Raw genomic sequence first — 17,131 nt, 5'->3', positions numbered from 1 at the left:
AGAATTAACAGACATTTATAGAATATACCAACCAAGAGCGAATACACTTTCTTCTCAGCAGCACATGGATCCTTCTCTAAAATAGACCATATATTATGCCACAAAGCTAATGTTAGCAAATACAAGAAGATGGAGACACTACCTTGTATTCTATCAGATCAAAATGGATTGAAGTTAGAAATAAATGAAAGAGTAAAAAACAAACTACTCTAACACCTGGAGATTAAACAATATGCTATTATATGATGAAAGGATAACAGAAGATATTAGGAAGGAAATTTTTAAAAATTCTTAGAGGTAAATGAGAACAAAGAAACTTCATATCAAAATCTCTGGGACACTATGAAAGCAGTACTTAGAGGAAAATTTATTTCATGGAGCGCATTTAATAAAAGAAGTAAAACTCAACAAATAAACGACCTAACACTACAACTCAAAACCCTAGAAAAAGAAGAACAGACCAACACCAAAAGTAGTAGAAGACAGGAAATAGTTAAATTCAGAGCTGAAATCAACGAAATTGAAACAAAAGAAACAATACAAAAAATTGACAAAATAAATAGTTGGTTCTTTGAAAAAATAAACAAAATTGATAAACCTTTAGCCACACTAACAAAGAGAAGACGAGAGAAAACCCAAATCACTAAAATTTGGAATGAACAAGGAAATATCACAACAGACACGACTGAAATACAAACATAATTAGAAGCTATTTTGAAAATCTATACTCCAACAAAATAGAAAATTTTGAAGACAGCAACAGGTTTCTAGAGACATATGAATTGCCTAAACTGAACAAGGAGGACATACACAATTTAAATAGATCAATTTCAAGTAATGAAATAGAAGAAGTTATCAAAAGCCTACCAACAAAGAAAAGTTCAGGACCAGATGGGTATTCAGTCGAGTTCTAAAAAACCTTTAAAGAAGAGCTCATTCCAATACTTCTGAGAGTATTCCATAAAATAGAAGAGGAAGGAACCCTCCCAAACTCATTCTATGAAGCCAATATTACCCTGATACCTAAACCAGACAGAGACACATCGAGGAAAGAAAATTTCAGACCAATATCCTTAATGAACATCGACGCAAAAATTCTCAACAAAATTTTAGCAAATCGCATACAAAAACATATTAAAAAGATAGTGCACCACGATCAAGTGGGTTTTATCCCAGGGATGCAAGGTTGGTTCAACATCAGGAAATCGATAAATGTAATTCACCATATCAATAGACTTAAAGTCAAGAATCACATGGTTATTTCAATAGATGCAGAGAAAGCATTTGATAAAATACAGCACCCCTTCATGCTCAAAACAGTAGAAAAAATAGGGATAGTGGGAACATTCCTTAACATTGTAAAGGCCATCTATGCTAAGCCCATGGCTAATATCGTTCTAAATGGTGAAAAACTGAAAGCATTCCCCCTAAAAACTGGAACAAGGCAGGGATGCCCTCTTTCACCACTTCTTTTCAATATCGTCCTTGAAACTCTAGCCAGAGCAATTAGACAGACCAAAGAAATTAAAGGGGTACGAATAGGAAAAGAAGAACTCAAACTATCCCTATTTGCTGATGATATGATTGTATACTTAGAGGAACCAGGAAATTCCACCAGAAAACTTTTAGATCTCATTAGTGAATTCAGTAAAGTAGCGGGATATAAGATCAATGCACATAAATCTAAGGCATTTTTATACATAAGCGATGACTCTTCAGAAAGAGAAATTAGGAAAACTACCCCATTCACAATAGCTTCGAAAAAAATAAAATACTTGGGAATCAATCTCACAAAAGAGGTGAAAGACCTCTACAATGAGAACTACAGAACACTAAAGAAAGAAATTAAAGAAAACCTTAGAAGATGGAAAGATCTCCCATGTTCTTGGATAGGAAGAATTAATATTGTCAAAATTGCCATACTATCAAAAGTGCTATACAGATTCAATGCAATTCCAATTAAAATCCCAATGATGTACCTTACAGAAATAGAGCAAGCAATTATGAAATTCATCTGGAAGAATAAAAAACCCAAAATAGCTAAAGCAATCCTTGGCAGAAAGAGTGAAGCAGCGGGTATTGCAATACCAGATCTTCAACTCTACTACAAAGCAATAGTAACAAAAGCGGCATGGTATTGGTACCAAAATAGAAAGGTGGATCAATGGTACAGAATAGAGGACACGGACACAAACCCAAATAAATACAATTTTCTCATACTAGACAAAGGGGCCAAAATATGCAATGGAGAAAAGATAGCCTCTTCAACCAATGGTGCTGGGAGAATTGGAAATCCATATGCAACAGAATGAAACTAAACCCATATCTCTCACCGTGCACGAAACTAAACTCAAAACGGATTAAGGATCTCGGAATCAGACCAGAGACCTTGCATCTTATAGAAGAAAAAGTAGGTCCAGATCTTCAACATGTCGACTTAGGACCAGACATCCTCAACAGGACTCCCATAGCACAAGAAATAAAAGCAAGAATCAATAACTGGGATAGCTTCAAACTAAAAAGCTTTCTCTCAGCAAAGGAAACTATCAGCAATGAGAAGAAAGAGCCTACAGAGTGGGAGAAAATCTTTGCCAATCATACTTCAGATAGAGCACTAATCTCCAGAATCTATAAAGAACTCAAAAAACTCTACACCAAGAATGCAAATAATCCAATCAACAAATGGGCTAAGGAAATGAATAGACACTTCACAGAAGACTATCTGCAAGCAATCAACAATCATATGGAAAAATGTTCAACATCTCTAGTAATAAGAGAAATGCAAATCAAAACCACCCTAGGATTCCATCTCACCCCAATTAGAATGGCGATTATCAAGAATACAAGCAACAACAGGTGTTGGTGAGGATGTGGGGAGAAAGGTACACTCTTACATTGCTGGTGGGGCTGCAAATTAGTGCAGCCACTCTGGAAAGCAGTGTGGAGACTCCTTAGAAAACTTGGAATGGAACTACCATTTGACCCAGCTATCCCACTCCTTGGCCTATACCCAAAGGACTTAAAATCAGCACATTCCAGAGATACAGCCACATCAATGTTCATAGCTGCTCAGTTCACAATAGCCAGATTGTGGAACCAACCTAGATGTCCTTCAATTGATGAATGGATAAAGAAACTGTGGTATATATATATACAATTGAATATTACTCAGCCATAAAGAATAATAAAATTATGGCATTTGCAGGCAAATGGATGAAATTGGAGAATATCATGCTAAGCGAGATAAGCCAGTCTCAAAAAACCAAAGGACGAATGATATCGCTAATAAATTGATGATGATACATAATGGGGGGTGGGAGGGGTTAGTGTTAGGGTTAGAGTTAGGGTTAGGGAGCGGGGCAAGAATGGAGGAAGGAAGGACTGTATAGAGGGATAAGAGGGGTGGAGGGGTGGGGGGGAAGGGAAAACATAACAGAATGAATCAAACAACATTACCCTATGTAAATTTATGATTACACAAATGGTATGCCTTTACGCCATGTACAAACAGAGAAACAACATGTATCCCATTTGTTTACAATAAAAAAAAGTGAGATTGTTTGTTTTCTTATTGACTTAAAAAGTTTGTTGTATATTTTGAACCATAGTCCTTTAACAGACATGACTTTTGCAAATGTTTTTATACCAGTCTGTGTTTTGTTTTCTCATTTCCTGAAAGTGTTTTTTACAGGGCAGAAATTTTAGTTTTAATGAAGTCCAGTTTACTTATTCTTTCTTTCATGGGTCATGGCTTTGGTGTCATAACTATGAAATTATCATATACTTAAGGTCATCAAGGTTTTCTTCTATGCTATCTTCTATGAGTTTTATAGTTTTACATTTACATTTATGCCAATGATTCTTATTGGTGATGATATAATATATATAGATCTATTATTTTGCATATGAATATCTTCTCCTTCCAATACCTTTTGTTAAAAAGATGATCATTCCTCCATTGTATCACCTTTGCTCTTTCATAAAATATTACTTGACTATAATAATGTGGGCTTTATTTCTGGTCTTGCTATTCTGTCCCATTGATCTGGTTTTCTGTTCTTTGATTGGTACCAAATTATCCTAATTACTGCAGCTTTCTAATAAAACTGGGTAGTGTCTCTCTTCTAACTTTGCTCATTTCCTCCAGTATTGTGTTGGCTACTCTGGGTCTTTTGCATCTCCGTATAAACTTTAGAAACAGTCAATATCCATAAGAACTTGCGGAGAGTTTGGTTGGGATTGTGCTGAATATATAGCTTAAGTTGGAGAGACTTGATATTTTGACATTATTGAATATTCCTATATAGACACAGAACAACTCTCCATTTATTTAGATTTTTTATGAAGACTTTCACTCAAAGTTCATCGTTTTCCTCATATATATCTGTTACATATTTTGTTAGATTTTATGTAATTCATTTTTGGGGGTACTAGTGAAGGTTGTATCTGATTTCAAATTTCACTTACTCATTGCTGGTATGCAGGAAAGCATTTGTCTTTCATATATTAATCTTATATTCTTCAATTTTGCTATGATTTCTTATGAGTTCTAGGGGTTTTTTGTTAATCTTTTAAATTTTTCTATATAATCATTTAATCTGTGAACAAAGACTATTTCTTTCTTCCCAGTTTGCCTTTTCTTTCTTTTAGGGGTTAGATGTGAGGTGTCCCCCAAAAGCTCACATGTGAGACAATGCAAGAAGCTTTGAAGGATAAATGATTGGGTTATAGCCTTAACTGGGATTAACTGAGTGGTAAATGGAGGCAGGTGGGGTGTGGCTGGAGGAAGTGGTTCATTGCAGGCGTGGCTATGGGGTATATATTTTGTATCTGGAGAGTGGAGACTCTCTCTGATTCCTCATCATCACTCGAGCTGCTTCCTTTGCTGCACTCTTCTGCCATGTTGTTCTGCCTCGTCGCGAGCTTTGGGATTGAAGCTGGCCTTCTTTTAACTTAGACCTCTGAAATCTTGAGCTCTCTACTAAACTCTTCCTCCTCTACAGTTATTCTGTTTGGGTCTTTCAGTCACAGTAGTGAAGAAACTGACTAAAACACTTTTTCTTTCATACTATCACATTATTTTGTACTCTCTGTAAATGTTGAAAAGGAGTGTGAGAAGGGGAAATTCTTGCACTGTTCTTGGTCTTAAGAAAGCTTCTAGTTTCTCACCATTACCTACTATATTAGTGTTTATGGTTTAGATATGAGGTGTCCCCCAAAAGCTCATGCATGAGACAATGCAAGAAAGCTTAGAGGTGAAATGATTGGATAACGGAAGTCTTAATCCATTCAGTATATTAATCCCCTAAACAGAGTGCTGATTAGGCATATAGGATGTGACTGGAGGAGGTGGGTCATTGGGTTGTGGGTCACTGACCTTTGGGGTATATATTTTGTTCCCAGTGAGGAACTCTCTCTCTTTGCTTCTTGGTGTGATATCTTGAGCCACTTTCTTCCACCATACCCTTCTGCTGTGATGTTCTGCCTTAGCTCGGGCTCTGAGGAATGGAGTCAGCTATTTATGGACTGAGATCTCTGAAACTATGTGCATTAAATAAACTTTTTCTCCTCCAAAATTGTTTTTGGCAGGTAGTTTGGTGGCAGTAATAAAAAAACTGACTAAAACAGCTGATAGTTTTTTTTCTCTCTTTTCATAAATATTATTTATCAAGTTGAGGAAGTTCCTCCCTATTCTTTGTTTGCTAAGTTTTTTTTAAAATTGTGAATGTGTACTGTTTTGTTAAATGCCTAAATGCTTCTCCTAATCTATTAATATAATCTGTGATTTTTATTTAACCTGTAGGTGTAATGAATTATGTTAATTGATTTTTCAGTGTAGAACCAGACTTATGTGCTTGGAGATAAACCCAGTTGGTTGTGGCATATAATTATTTTTGTACACTGCTAGATTTGATTTGCTAATATTTGTTGAGTATTTTTGCATCTATGTTTATAAGAGTTATTGATCTGTAATTTTCTTTTTTGCAATATCTTTGTCTGGTTTGGGTATTAGCATAAATCTTGCCTTATAGAATGATTTAGAAGGTACTGCTTCTGTTTCTGTCTTCTGGAAAGGCTAACAAATTGATACAATTTCTTAACTAAATGTTTAATAGAATATAACAGTGAACCCTTCTGTATCTGGTGCCTTCTGTTTGGAAGTCCATTCATTATTTATTCAATAATTAGTTTCTTTAAGAAATATAAAACTATTCATATTGTCCAGTACTTCTTATGTGAGTTTTGGTAGGTTGAATTTCAGAAATTGGTCTATCTTATCTACATTATCAAATTTGTGAATATAAAGTTGTTGCTCAAAATACTCCTTTTAATATTATGAGGTTTGTTTTGATGTCTAATTTTATTGTTTTCCAAATTAAAATTCATGTGTTTATGTATAGTTATCCCTCATTACCCACAGAGGATTAGCTTCAGAACCCTTCCACAGATATTAAAATCCTTGGATAGATATTCCTTGTATTAAATGTTCCTTATATTAAATGGTCTAGTATTTGCAATATAACCTACATTGATTCTCTCACAGCTTTAGTGATTTCTAAATTATTAATAATACTTCATACATTGTAAATGCTATGGAAGAATTGTTATACTATTGTTTAAGAGAATGAAGGCAAGAAAAATATGTATATATTCAGTACAGGTGGAATTTTTTAAACAAAATATTTTTATCCATGATTGGTTGAATCTGTGTATGTGAAATATACAACTGTGTGTACGCATTCAGTTATTTACAGATCTATGCATTTATTTACGTCAACAGATTTATTAAAGTATAATTTCTATTTTAAAAACTGTATGTTTAATTTATATGATTTGATGCATTTGAACACAAGCTAGAAATTATTCATATTCCATAACTGAAACTTCATACCTTTGAGCAACAGTTTCCTCTTTGTCTTGGAACTTTTCTGTCAATATCATTCTGTTCTCTACTTCTATGAGTTTGGCTATTTTAGGTCTTCATATCAGTGAAATCATGAATTATTTGTCATTTTTTCACAGGCTTATTTCACTTAGCACAAGATCCTCCAGATTCATCTGTATTGTTACAAATAGCAGGATGTCCTTTTTATTTAAGCTGAACAATATTTCTTTCTATGTATATACCAAAATTTCTTTATCCTTTCATCTGTGGTATTTGTGCATAATGCTATGAACAACTTAAGGTGCAGGTGTCTCTTCAGCAGTACTGAAATTAATTCTTTTAGATATTCAGCCAGAAGTAGAATTGGTCCAATTCTATTTTTAAAAATTTGAGGAACCTCCATGCTGTTTTCCAAAGTGGCTACACCATTTTATGTTTCTACCAACAGTGGTTACAAACATTTTTTTCCTTCACCTCCTTGCTAATACCTGTTAATTTTTGTCTTTTTTATAATATTCATCATAACAGGTATGCAGTAATATCTCATTGTGGTTTTAATTTGCACTATCCTGATGATTAGTAATGTTTATCATCTTTTCATATGCCTGTTGGCCATTTATATGTCTTCTTTGGCGAGGTGTTTATTCAAACCTTTTGCTCATTTTAATTGATTTTCATTTTTGAGTTGTAGAAGTTTCCAATATATTGGGACTATTAATTCTTTGTAATACACAGGGTTTACTGATGTTTTTGATTGCCTTTTCACTTTGTCCTTTGCTAACTTTGATGCACAAAATCTTTTAGTTTGACATGCTTGTCTACTTTGGTTTTATTGCCTGAGCATTTGGTGTCACATACAAAAATCATTATCACAGTTTATTCTCTGTTTCCACATGTTTGATTTTTTTTTTATTCTGAACTTAAGGGAGATCACATATTCTTTGTCTTGCTGTGCCTGGCTTATTTCACTTAACCTAATATTCTTCAGTTCACCCATATTGTGGCAGATAGTAGGACTTTCCTCTTTTTTAAGGCTGAATAGTACTTCATTGTGTATATATGCCACATTTCTTTATCTGTTCATTGATCAATGGGTACTTATTGATTCCATGTCCTAGGTATTTTGAAAAATGCTGAAATGAACATGAGATTCTGGGCATCCCTTTGACATAACTAGTTTCATATCCTTTGAATATATACCCAGAAGTGGAAATGCTGGATCATATTGTAGTTCCAAGTATAATTTTTAAAGGCTCCTCTATGCTGTTTTTCATAGTGGCTTCACAATTGTACATGCCTACCAATATTCTCCAAGGGTTCCTTTTCTTTACATCTTTCATATTCCTGTTTGCCATCTATATGTCTTCTTTGGAGAAGTGGGTACTTAAGTCATTTGCCCATTATTTAATTAGTACTTTTTTCTCCCTTATTGTATTAGCTTTCAATGGCTATAATAAAACCCTTGGCACAGACTAACTTTATAAGAAAGGAGGTTTATTTAGTTTATACTTTTGGAGATTCAAAATCCAAATAGCATGGTGCAGATGGAAGATGGTAGAGCATTTGTGGAGGAAGGATCACATCTTGAATGAGAAGAATTCTCATTCAAGGCTAGGTGGGTCCAGGCTTGTTCCTATTATGATAACCCTCTCATGAGAACTAGGGGTTTACAAGAGGTCTACTTCCCAAGAGCACAGTCCTAAGGACCCAAATATCTCCTGCTAGGCCCACATCTTGAAGTTTCTACCATTTCCTATACTGCCACCCTGAGATACATTCATATTAGCCCTTGGAGGACAAAATTGAACCATATCCAAACTATAGCTCACAATATTGAGTTGCTTGCAGTAATAAATCTTTTATCAGATGTATAGTTTGCAAATATATTCTCCAAATATGTAGGTTGTTTATTCATTCTGTTGATTGTTTCCTTTGCTGTGCAGAAGATTTTTAGATTGATGTGATCCTGTGTATCTACTTTTGCCTTTGTTATTTGTGCTTTTAGGATCATATTCAAATAATCCATAACTAACAAATGTTATGGAGATTTTATGTTGTGTTCTCTTCCAGAGGTTTTATAATTTTAGGTTTTATGTTTTAGTCCCTAATTTGTTTTGAGTTGATTTTCAATCATGGTGTGCAGTAAGAAGAGCCTAACTGCATTCTTCTGCATATGAATATCCAGTTTTCCCAGGACGATTCACTGAAGAAAATATCCTTTGTTCTATGTTCCGGGTGACTTTGTAAAAATGAATTAACCATAAATATATGTATTTATTTCTGGAATCTCTATCCTGTTTCTTTGTTCTATATGTTGGTTTTTATGCAAATGTCATGCCATTTTGATTATTATAACTTTGTACTGTATTTTGAAAGACAGTGTGATGTCTCCAGCTTTTTACTTCTTGCTCAAGACTGATTTAACTATTTGGAGCTTTTGTGGTTCCCTATATATTTTCCCACTTTTGTGAAAAATATTGTTGGAAGTTTGATGGGAGTTACAATGAGTCTGCAGACACTTTGGATAGTACAGACCATTTTACCAATATAAATTCTTCTAATACAGGAACATGATATATCATTCCATTCATTTGGTATTTTTTCCTACTTCCTTAATCAATGTTTTATAAATTTCAATGTACAGATCTTTTACCTCTTTGGTTAAATTTATTCCTCAGCATTTTATTATGCATTTTGTAGCAATTATTTTCTTGATTTCTTTTATCAATAGCTTGTTGCTATGCATAGACAATAATATTCACTACTGTATACTAGTAGTATACGCTGCTGATTTTTGCAAATTGATTTTTGTATCCTTCAACTTTATTAAACTTGTTCATTAATTTTAACCTTAATTTTTTTTGGTGGAGCCTTTAGAGTTTTCTACATATAAGATCATATTATCTGCAAACAGAGGCAATTTTACTTCTTTATTTCTGATTTGGAAGACTTTTCTTTCTTTCTGTTGCTTAATTGCTAGGATTCTAGTACTATGTTGAATAGGAATGGTGGGAGGGGACATCCTCATCTATTCCTAATCATAGAAAGAAAGCATTTAAACTATTACTATATACTATACTATAGTAAAATGTTTGCCATGCATGGTCTTTATTGTGTTTAGGTATTTTCCTTCTATAGCTAATTTGTTGCACATTTTTTACATGAAATGATGTTGAATTTCATCAAATGCCTGAAGGTCAACCACAGGTAAAAACTTAGGACCTTCTCTATTTCTTTGTGAGTACTGACATCATCACTGGCATGTACTTGGTCTTTTAGAATCTCAGGAATATGTCAGATATTTTCAAAGCCCCCATGGATAGCTCATTATCCAGCTTATGATTTTAGGATTTTATTAGACTATTGCTTTCCTCAATAGCTACCCAAAAATTCATGCATCTGTGAAGCTAATTGATTGCATGTATTTGTTTTTTCTAACTCTCAGAGGGAAAAGGGTTTCACATTTGGCAAATAAAGTAAAATATAGACAGCCTTGTCAGTGAGTTCTTTCAGGGATCTTCAGGAATATTACATATTGGCAGATTTTTGAGAATGAAGCCTTGAAAGAACTCTGGCCATGTTCTGCTCTCTCTAGTGGCTGCCAGACTGTTTTTTGCTGTGAATGAGGGCTGTTAATTTTCAAGGCTACAGCAGAGCTAGATACTGTGGGATGAGAATAATGCAAGCTAATATACCACAAAGCTAAATTTTCCTTCTAAGACTCAGTCATTTTCTTGAATAAATGCTCCCTTGGTTGCTGCGAGCTTTTGGTTAATTTCCAGAGTTCTTAAAAATTTGATTCTCACAATTTTTGTCAGTTTTCTTGTTGCCTTGGTGAGGAGAGAATTATTAATAATTTCTTTGCTATGTTTTGTTATGCCACCAAGTTATATTTTATATATAGTATTATTTTAATGGTCATTGTAAATATAGTTAGAAGAAATGTTATTGACATGAATATTTCTGAGTAAAGAGGACATTTTTAAGTGTCAATAAGGAAAAAAATGGTTTATAATATGCTCTTCAAAAATGTAGATGTGGTTGCCAGTCTCTAACACGTCTCCAGTAATTCTTGCTTCCTGGTTTTAGTCTCTCTTGTGATCCTCTTCTTCCCCATACTGAATCAGAACTGACTTGTATGACCAAGAGAATAGTGTGGCAGAGATGGTGTTGTGACTTTAGAGACTAGTTCCATAAAATACATGGCCACTTCCACCTTGGTCTTGGAAAAGTCAGTTGCTGTGTCGTGAGGACCCTTAAGAATAAATACCTCTGGAGAGGTCTGTGTGGAGAGGAGTTGAATGTTCTACCAAGAGCAAGCATTAACTTGCCATCTGTTTGAGTGACCACCTTGAAAATGAAGTGTCCAGCCCTAGTCAAGTCTTCTAATGATTGTAGGCCCATGAAACATCTGACTGAACCTTATGACAAGTCATTTATCCAGACTTGCCCAATCACACTGTTCTTGAATTCTTGGCTAATAGAAACCATGAGGAAAGAAATATTTATTGTTTTAAGCCACTAAATTTTGCCATAATTGTGTCTCAGCAGTTGATTGCTAAGACAGTAAGCAGTTGAAGCACATTTATCTACAAGAAGGTACAAATCCTTAAGAAGAACTTGAAATATTTTTAAAAAATTATTCCCGAGAAAGCACCAATCTCATATAATGTTAGGGATTTTGCTACCATGCTTTCAAAGTTATACTTAGAGCAAAAAAAAAAAATAAAAAAAAAAATAAAAAAGAAAAAGATTAAAATTGGAACTACCCTCCATTTGTTTTCTGAATAATGGAATAACTCTATTACTAAGATAAAAATGATGAAACAAATAAAAATCACAATTTATTTTATGAATACTGACACAAAGATCTTGAACAATTATACAAAAATGTGGTATCTAGTATGGGGTTCCAGAAATGCATTATATAGCTACAGAGTTGCAATAATATAGACCTGAAGTACTGGGATCAGAGTAGAAATGCATTACTGGAAAATAATTTTAAGATTTCAGAAATATTGTTGTCCTTTCACCTAGGAGGAAGTGAGTAGTTTGTTGCATAGGCATACAAAACTTTATGTTATTTTCCTTAGGAAAAATCCACATGTTTACTTTGGTGTTAGTTCATCCCATCACATCTGGAAGGTGCTACATACCTGCAAATAGCGGACCACTCGGCAGACCAGGTCAGGTGCCAGGAAGTCTCCAGTGAATCTCCAAATAATATCTGTCAAGATGTTGACCAGTCCTGTGAAAGAGTCTAACAAAAACACAGTGATTAATTTCAGTCTTCCTTATATTTGTGGCTATGCTGTAGTAGAAATGGATTCCTGGGGATATCTTTTTCTCTTGGTTTGTCAGATGTCCACTGACAAAAATTAAGACAAACAGGAGGCCCTTGACTTTTATTATTTGAGTTTGTTGCAACTCAGATGTAACCACCTAGGAAAGATTTCAGTAATGACTGAAGCTGAATCAAACTAATCATGGAGTTGATCTTTTAAATCGCAGAAGAATTTTTAGGGGATCTGGTCCTGTTCCAAGCAAACACTGTGTGAGAATCAGAAGATAAAATTGAGAAAAGCAATATGTTTACCATTTGGAGCCATCCCCACTAACCCTCCCCTTCTTATGCTCTTTATTTTACAACTTAGACCTCTTATCTCCCTACCCTCAGATTCCTCTGCTTTATCTTCCTTTTGACATCTGTAATTGGAAAAATTGAAGTGCATGATCTATCAATTTAATTAAATTGTTTGGTTAGACTATAGGGGAACTGAGGCAGAGGTCAAAGATTTTGTTCTTCTGTGGGTAGCTGCTCTGCACTCAATCCTGTAGTTATAGACTATACAAATTGTACAGATGTCTACAAAAGAAATGGCAAACTATGATAGCGGTCTAAAAAGTCCCTCTCATCCCTCCATGACAGATGCCACTAATAGGCTATGTGATCCTGAATCTTTTACAAACCAGAGCTTCAGGTATTACCTACTGATTGATGGTTAGAACTGGAACAAAAGACTGGAGAAGCAAGAACTCATTGACTTTTTCAGACATGGGATATGACAACCTTACAAGGACTCCAGAGGCAGGGCAAATTTATTTATAGGATAGCTCTTAGAACCCTGGAGAAAGTGATGGTCCCTCCTAAACAAATGGCAATTCTGAAGTTGCTCCCATAGATAGTAAAGAATAAAATAGTTGAAGGAAATGGACATGGATACACTCTGTGAAACCAGAAGATCCCCTAATCTTTTCCATGGGAGGGCTTCAGAAGACACATACACCATTCATTAAGACTACCAGAGTGGTGAGAGGAACACCAGTTTTGCCAAATAGTTCAGTGGTGCTTCCATCACAGGCCAGGGTGGGCAGTAGAAGTGGTTACAGATCCAGATCTTGTAACACTCTGGTACAAATTGTAATGATTCCCCTAGTCCTTCCAAAAAGGCTCCATGAGCATTTGTTTGGGTGACTATACACTAAGGAAAGAGGAATACATAGACATTTAGAAGACTGTTAGAGACAGTATCTGAGTTTACATGAAACCCAGAGATCTGTGTTATTATGGCCCCATTGTCAGAGTAGAATCTTATGGACCAGGTAATAAATGAAATCCCAGCTGCAATAGGATGGTTCACTAGTTCTTTAGCCCTTCTCATTAGTCATTCCTCCAGTTCTTAAAGGCTTAATTGGAATAGATATACTTGGAAGTTCAAGTAACCCCATATTGGTTCCTCCATCAGGAAGGCCAAGGTAAAGTCCCCAAGTCACCTGTTTGGTCCTTGCAGAAAACTAGGTGGATCCAGAAGAATAACTATAGATGGACACAAACTCAAACACATAGTCCTGATTGTGCCTGTGGTAACAGATGTGTTACCTTTACTAGAATAGATTATTATGGTTTCAGGTACATAGTACATAGGAATTGATTTACAAGAGTGTTCTTTTCTAATTTGATTAGAAAAGAGGATCAGAAAGAGTTTTCATTATTGTGGAATAGATAGTGATATTCATTTACTATTTTGCCCAAGGCTATGTTAACTCTCTTAAGATCTGTCATAATAGGGTCTGAAGAGACCTGGGCCATCTGAAAATTCTGCAAAATATCATTTTGACCCATTTATATTGATGACATAACTGTGAAAAAGAAGAAAGAGATGTCTAGTAAAGTAGAGGCTTTGATAAGAAATATACACTCAAGTTGAGAGATAAACTCTGAGAATTCAGGAACATGTCACATCAGTAAAGTTTTTAGTGACCCAGTAGGGGGGACTGTGAGAAAATTCACCATTCCATTCCCAAGTAACAAATAAATTATTGTGTGTTACGTTTCTTACCTTAAATAAGGAAGCAAGACATCAATAAGGTATTCTGTTTTGGGAGGCAATGTATTGCACATCTAGGAATTTTACTTTGAACCATTTACTGGATGGCATGGAAGTCTGACAGTTTTGAGTGGGCCTAGAGCAGGAAAGGGCTTCATAGCTTGTGTGGACAGCAGTAAAATAATCCTACTACTTGAGACAAATAATATGGCAGAATCTACAGTGTGTGGGAGATGTCCATGGAGAAAGGTATAGTTTGGGATTTGATGGACATCTAAGTGGGAGAATCAAAATGACCTCTGGACAAGGCCAGGTCAATTGTTGTCTAAAATTAATATATTTTAAAAAAAGTTCCTGAAGTATTTCTGAGCTTTAGTAGAGATTAAATGCTTGATATTAGGGCACCAAATGTATTTGGAACTGAAACTGACCATTATGAGCTAGATTTTGTTAGATATACTGATTTGTCAGGTCAGATGGATGGATTCAACACCATCCATTAGAAGATGGGTATTTTAGTTAGATTTTTCATCACTGTGACCAAAAGACCCAAATAGAACAATTTAGAGGAGGAAAAGTTTATTTGGTGCTCATGGTTTCAGAGGTCTCAGTCCACAGATGGCTGACCCTTTCTCAGGGCCCAAGGTGAGGCAGAACATCATGGTGGAGGGGTTTGGTGGAGGAAAGCAGCTCAGGATACATGGCACCTGAAAGCAGAGATTGATTACTCACTCCACAAGAACAAAATGTAAGCCCCAAAGGCACTCTCCCAGTGACCTGCCTCCTCCAGCCACACTGCCTGCCTATGGTTACCACCCAGTTAATCCATTCAAGTGAATTAATGCACACATTAGGTTCAGGTTGTCATAACCCAATCATTTCACTTCTAAATGTCCTTGTATTGCCTCACACATGACTTTTTGGGGACACCTCATATCTAAAGCATGGGAATAGTACATCTTAGATCAGCCCATACTGAGCCATATTGCCATAAGTAGGTGCATGAACAAGTAGCTCAGATGCCCATGCCATCCACCAGGATTTCACAGTGGCCCTGCTTTACTCATATTTATGGTATTTAAGCTGAAGACAAAGGTTTATCACTATGCTGCTGCAAAGCAAATATAGAGGCATTGCATTCAGAGTAGTCTTGAAAGCAGAGAAGGAAGATCTTCCCATTTGGTAGAGCTGCAGGCAGTGTATTGGGCTTCTACTTTGCATGGGGAAAAATGACAAAATGTCTTGTCCAGTTGATATGATTCAGGTTTTGCCAATGGTCCCTCCAGTGCTGGCATGATGGGCACATGAATGGGATGGCCATGGTGCAGAGAGGAGTACTAGTCATTAGCCAATATGATGGTCCACCTCTCTCATGGTTAATCTAGCTACTTATATCTTTGAATCTGACTTTTCAACAATAAAGGCCAACTCTGAGTCCCCAATAAGGGACAGCTACTTGAGGAGATCAACTGATTACTTTGTACTAAGTTGACATTGGGCTCTTTTTGCAAAGGCTTCCATCCATCCTTCCACTGATGTACTTGTTCAGGGTATGAACTTGGTTTTCCTATCTTCTGATCTATAATCAACACCATTTACTACTGTCTTGGGACTTTTCTGATTTCTTAACAGGAATGGAAATTCCCACATCATATCTGATCAGGGAACTCACTTCATAGTGAAGGAAGTATAGGATGAGGCTCATGATCAAAAAACACACAGTTTGTTTCACATATTATACCACCTAGAATCAGCTGTCCTCCTACAGCCCTGGAATGTACTACTGAAGGAACAGGTGAAGTGCCAGCTTAATGGAAATGTTCTGAAAGAATGGGGTATACCTAGGTCTGAGAGAGAATAGAGGAAGGCATGGACTCAGTTAACATCACTCCCAGTGACCCACTGGAGGCATTGTGCTTTCTCATGTATATCTCTTGTGTTCTGCAGGTTGGAGTTCCTGGTCCTGCACGAAGAGATAGTAATAGTTCCATTGAACTAAAGGCAATGACTGCCACCAGGGCATTTTTGATTCCTTGTGTTCAGGAACTAGCAGGTAAGCAAGGAGTCACTATTGTGGCAAAAGTAATTGGCTGTCATTAGCAAATGGAAGTCAATAGAGATGTTTATACAGAGAAGGAAGGGAGGAGTATGGATAGAATACAGTAAATCTACCCATAACTGTCAGGTTATGATTGACTGCAGTAGGGCCGCAGTGTAGGCTTGTGCAGATGATTTATACTTTAGGGTGCCCTGCCCTTCCTGCAATGGCAGGTGAATGGGGACTGAAATTAGCTCTTCTTTATTGCCATGAAGATATACATCCTGGCTTCAGCTTTCACAAAGAAAAGGCAGTGCCTATCCCGTGCTCAACTAGACAGAATGGACTGTACCCTCTAATAAGATGTTCAGCTCCAAATTCCATTCATGTCTCTGTTGAGCAACACTGCTAGGCTGTATGGGACAGGGCTTATGATTTCTGTGCAATTCTATTCAGACAAAGGATTGGGAAAAACTCTACTCAGAAATAGAGAATGTGTTTGACTGGGTTGAGACTGTCAGAAAATTGAACTGCTGAACAAAGTAAGGGCAGCTTTGGGTGCAAAGGTAAGATAACCTTAATTCCATTTCCAATGAGTTATTTTTATTTCCATGTTTCTTCTAAAGAGAAATAACAAAAACTGAAAATTACACTGTCACTTGGTTAATTATTTTTGTGACTATTAGAAAATGAGTTTTATTAATGCCATTACAGATGGTAACCCAGCATCTTCAGCAGTGTAGAGCACAGACTAGTTATTCAAAAACACATTGAATGGTCACTGCAGTTCAAAAGTCCCCAGTTTTTTGAAAACAAAATAAAACAAAACATAACCAACTTTTATTTTGAATAATGACTTACAGGAAGTCCCAAAGTAAT

At 35.8% G+C, this 17,131-nt stretch overlaps 1 protein-coding gene across 2 annotated transcripts in view; it reads right to left on the bottom strand.

Annotated features, from left to right (window-relative positions):
- Nucleotides 1-17,131, bottom strand: part of Npsr1 (neuropeptide S receptor 1) — a 194,877-nt gene that overhangs the window by 42,496 nt on the left and 135,250 nt on the right. Inside the window, exon 3 of one of the 2 annotated variants that reach the window (XM_047562409.1) lies at nucleotides 12,043-12,146. The exons of the other annotated variant lie outside the window; for it this stretch is intronic. Coding sequence (XP_047418365.1) covers nucleotides 12,043-12,146 — 104 coding nt within the window. The remainder of the gene's footprint in view (nucleotides 1-12,042; nucleotides 12,147-17,131) is intronic. 2 annotated transcript variants of the gene reach the window in all.

The sequence above is a fragment of the Sciurus carolinensis genome, chromosome 8, assembly GCF_902686445.1.
Source record: "Sciurus carolinensis chromosome 8, mSciCar1.2, whole genome shotgun sequence".
Lineage (NCBI taxonomy): Eukaryota > Metazoa > Chordata > Mammalia > Rodentia > Sciuridae > Sciurus > Sciurus carolinensis.
This window is presented reverse-complemented; position numbering and strand designations above follow the sequence as displayed.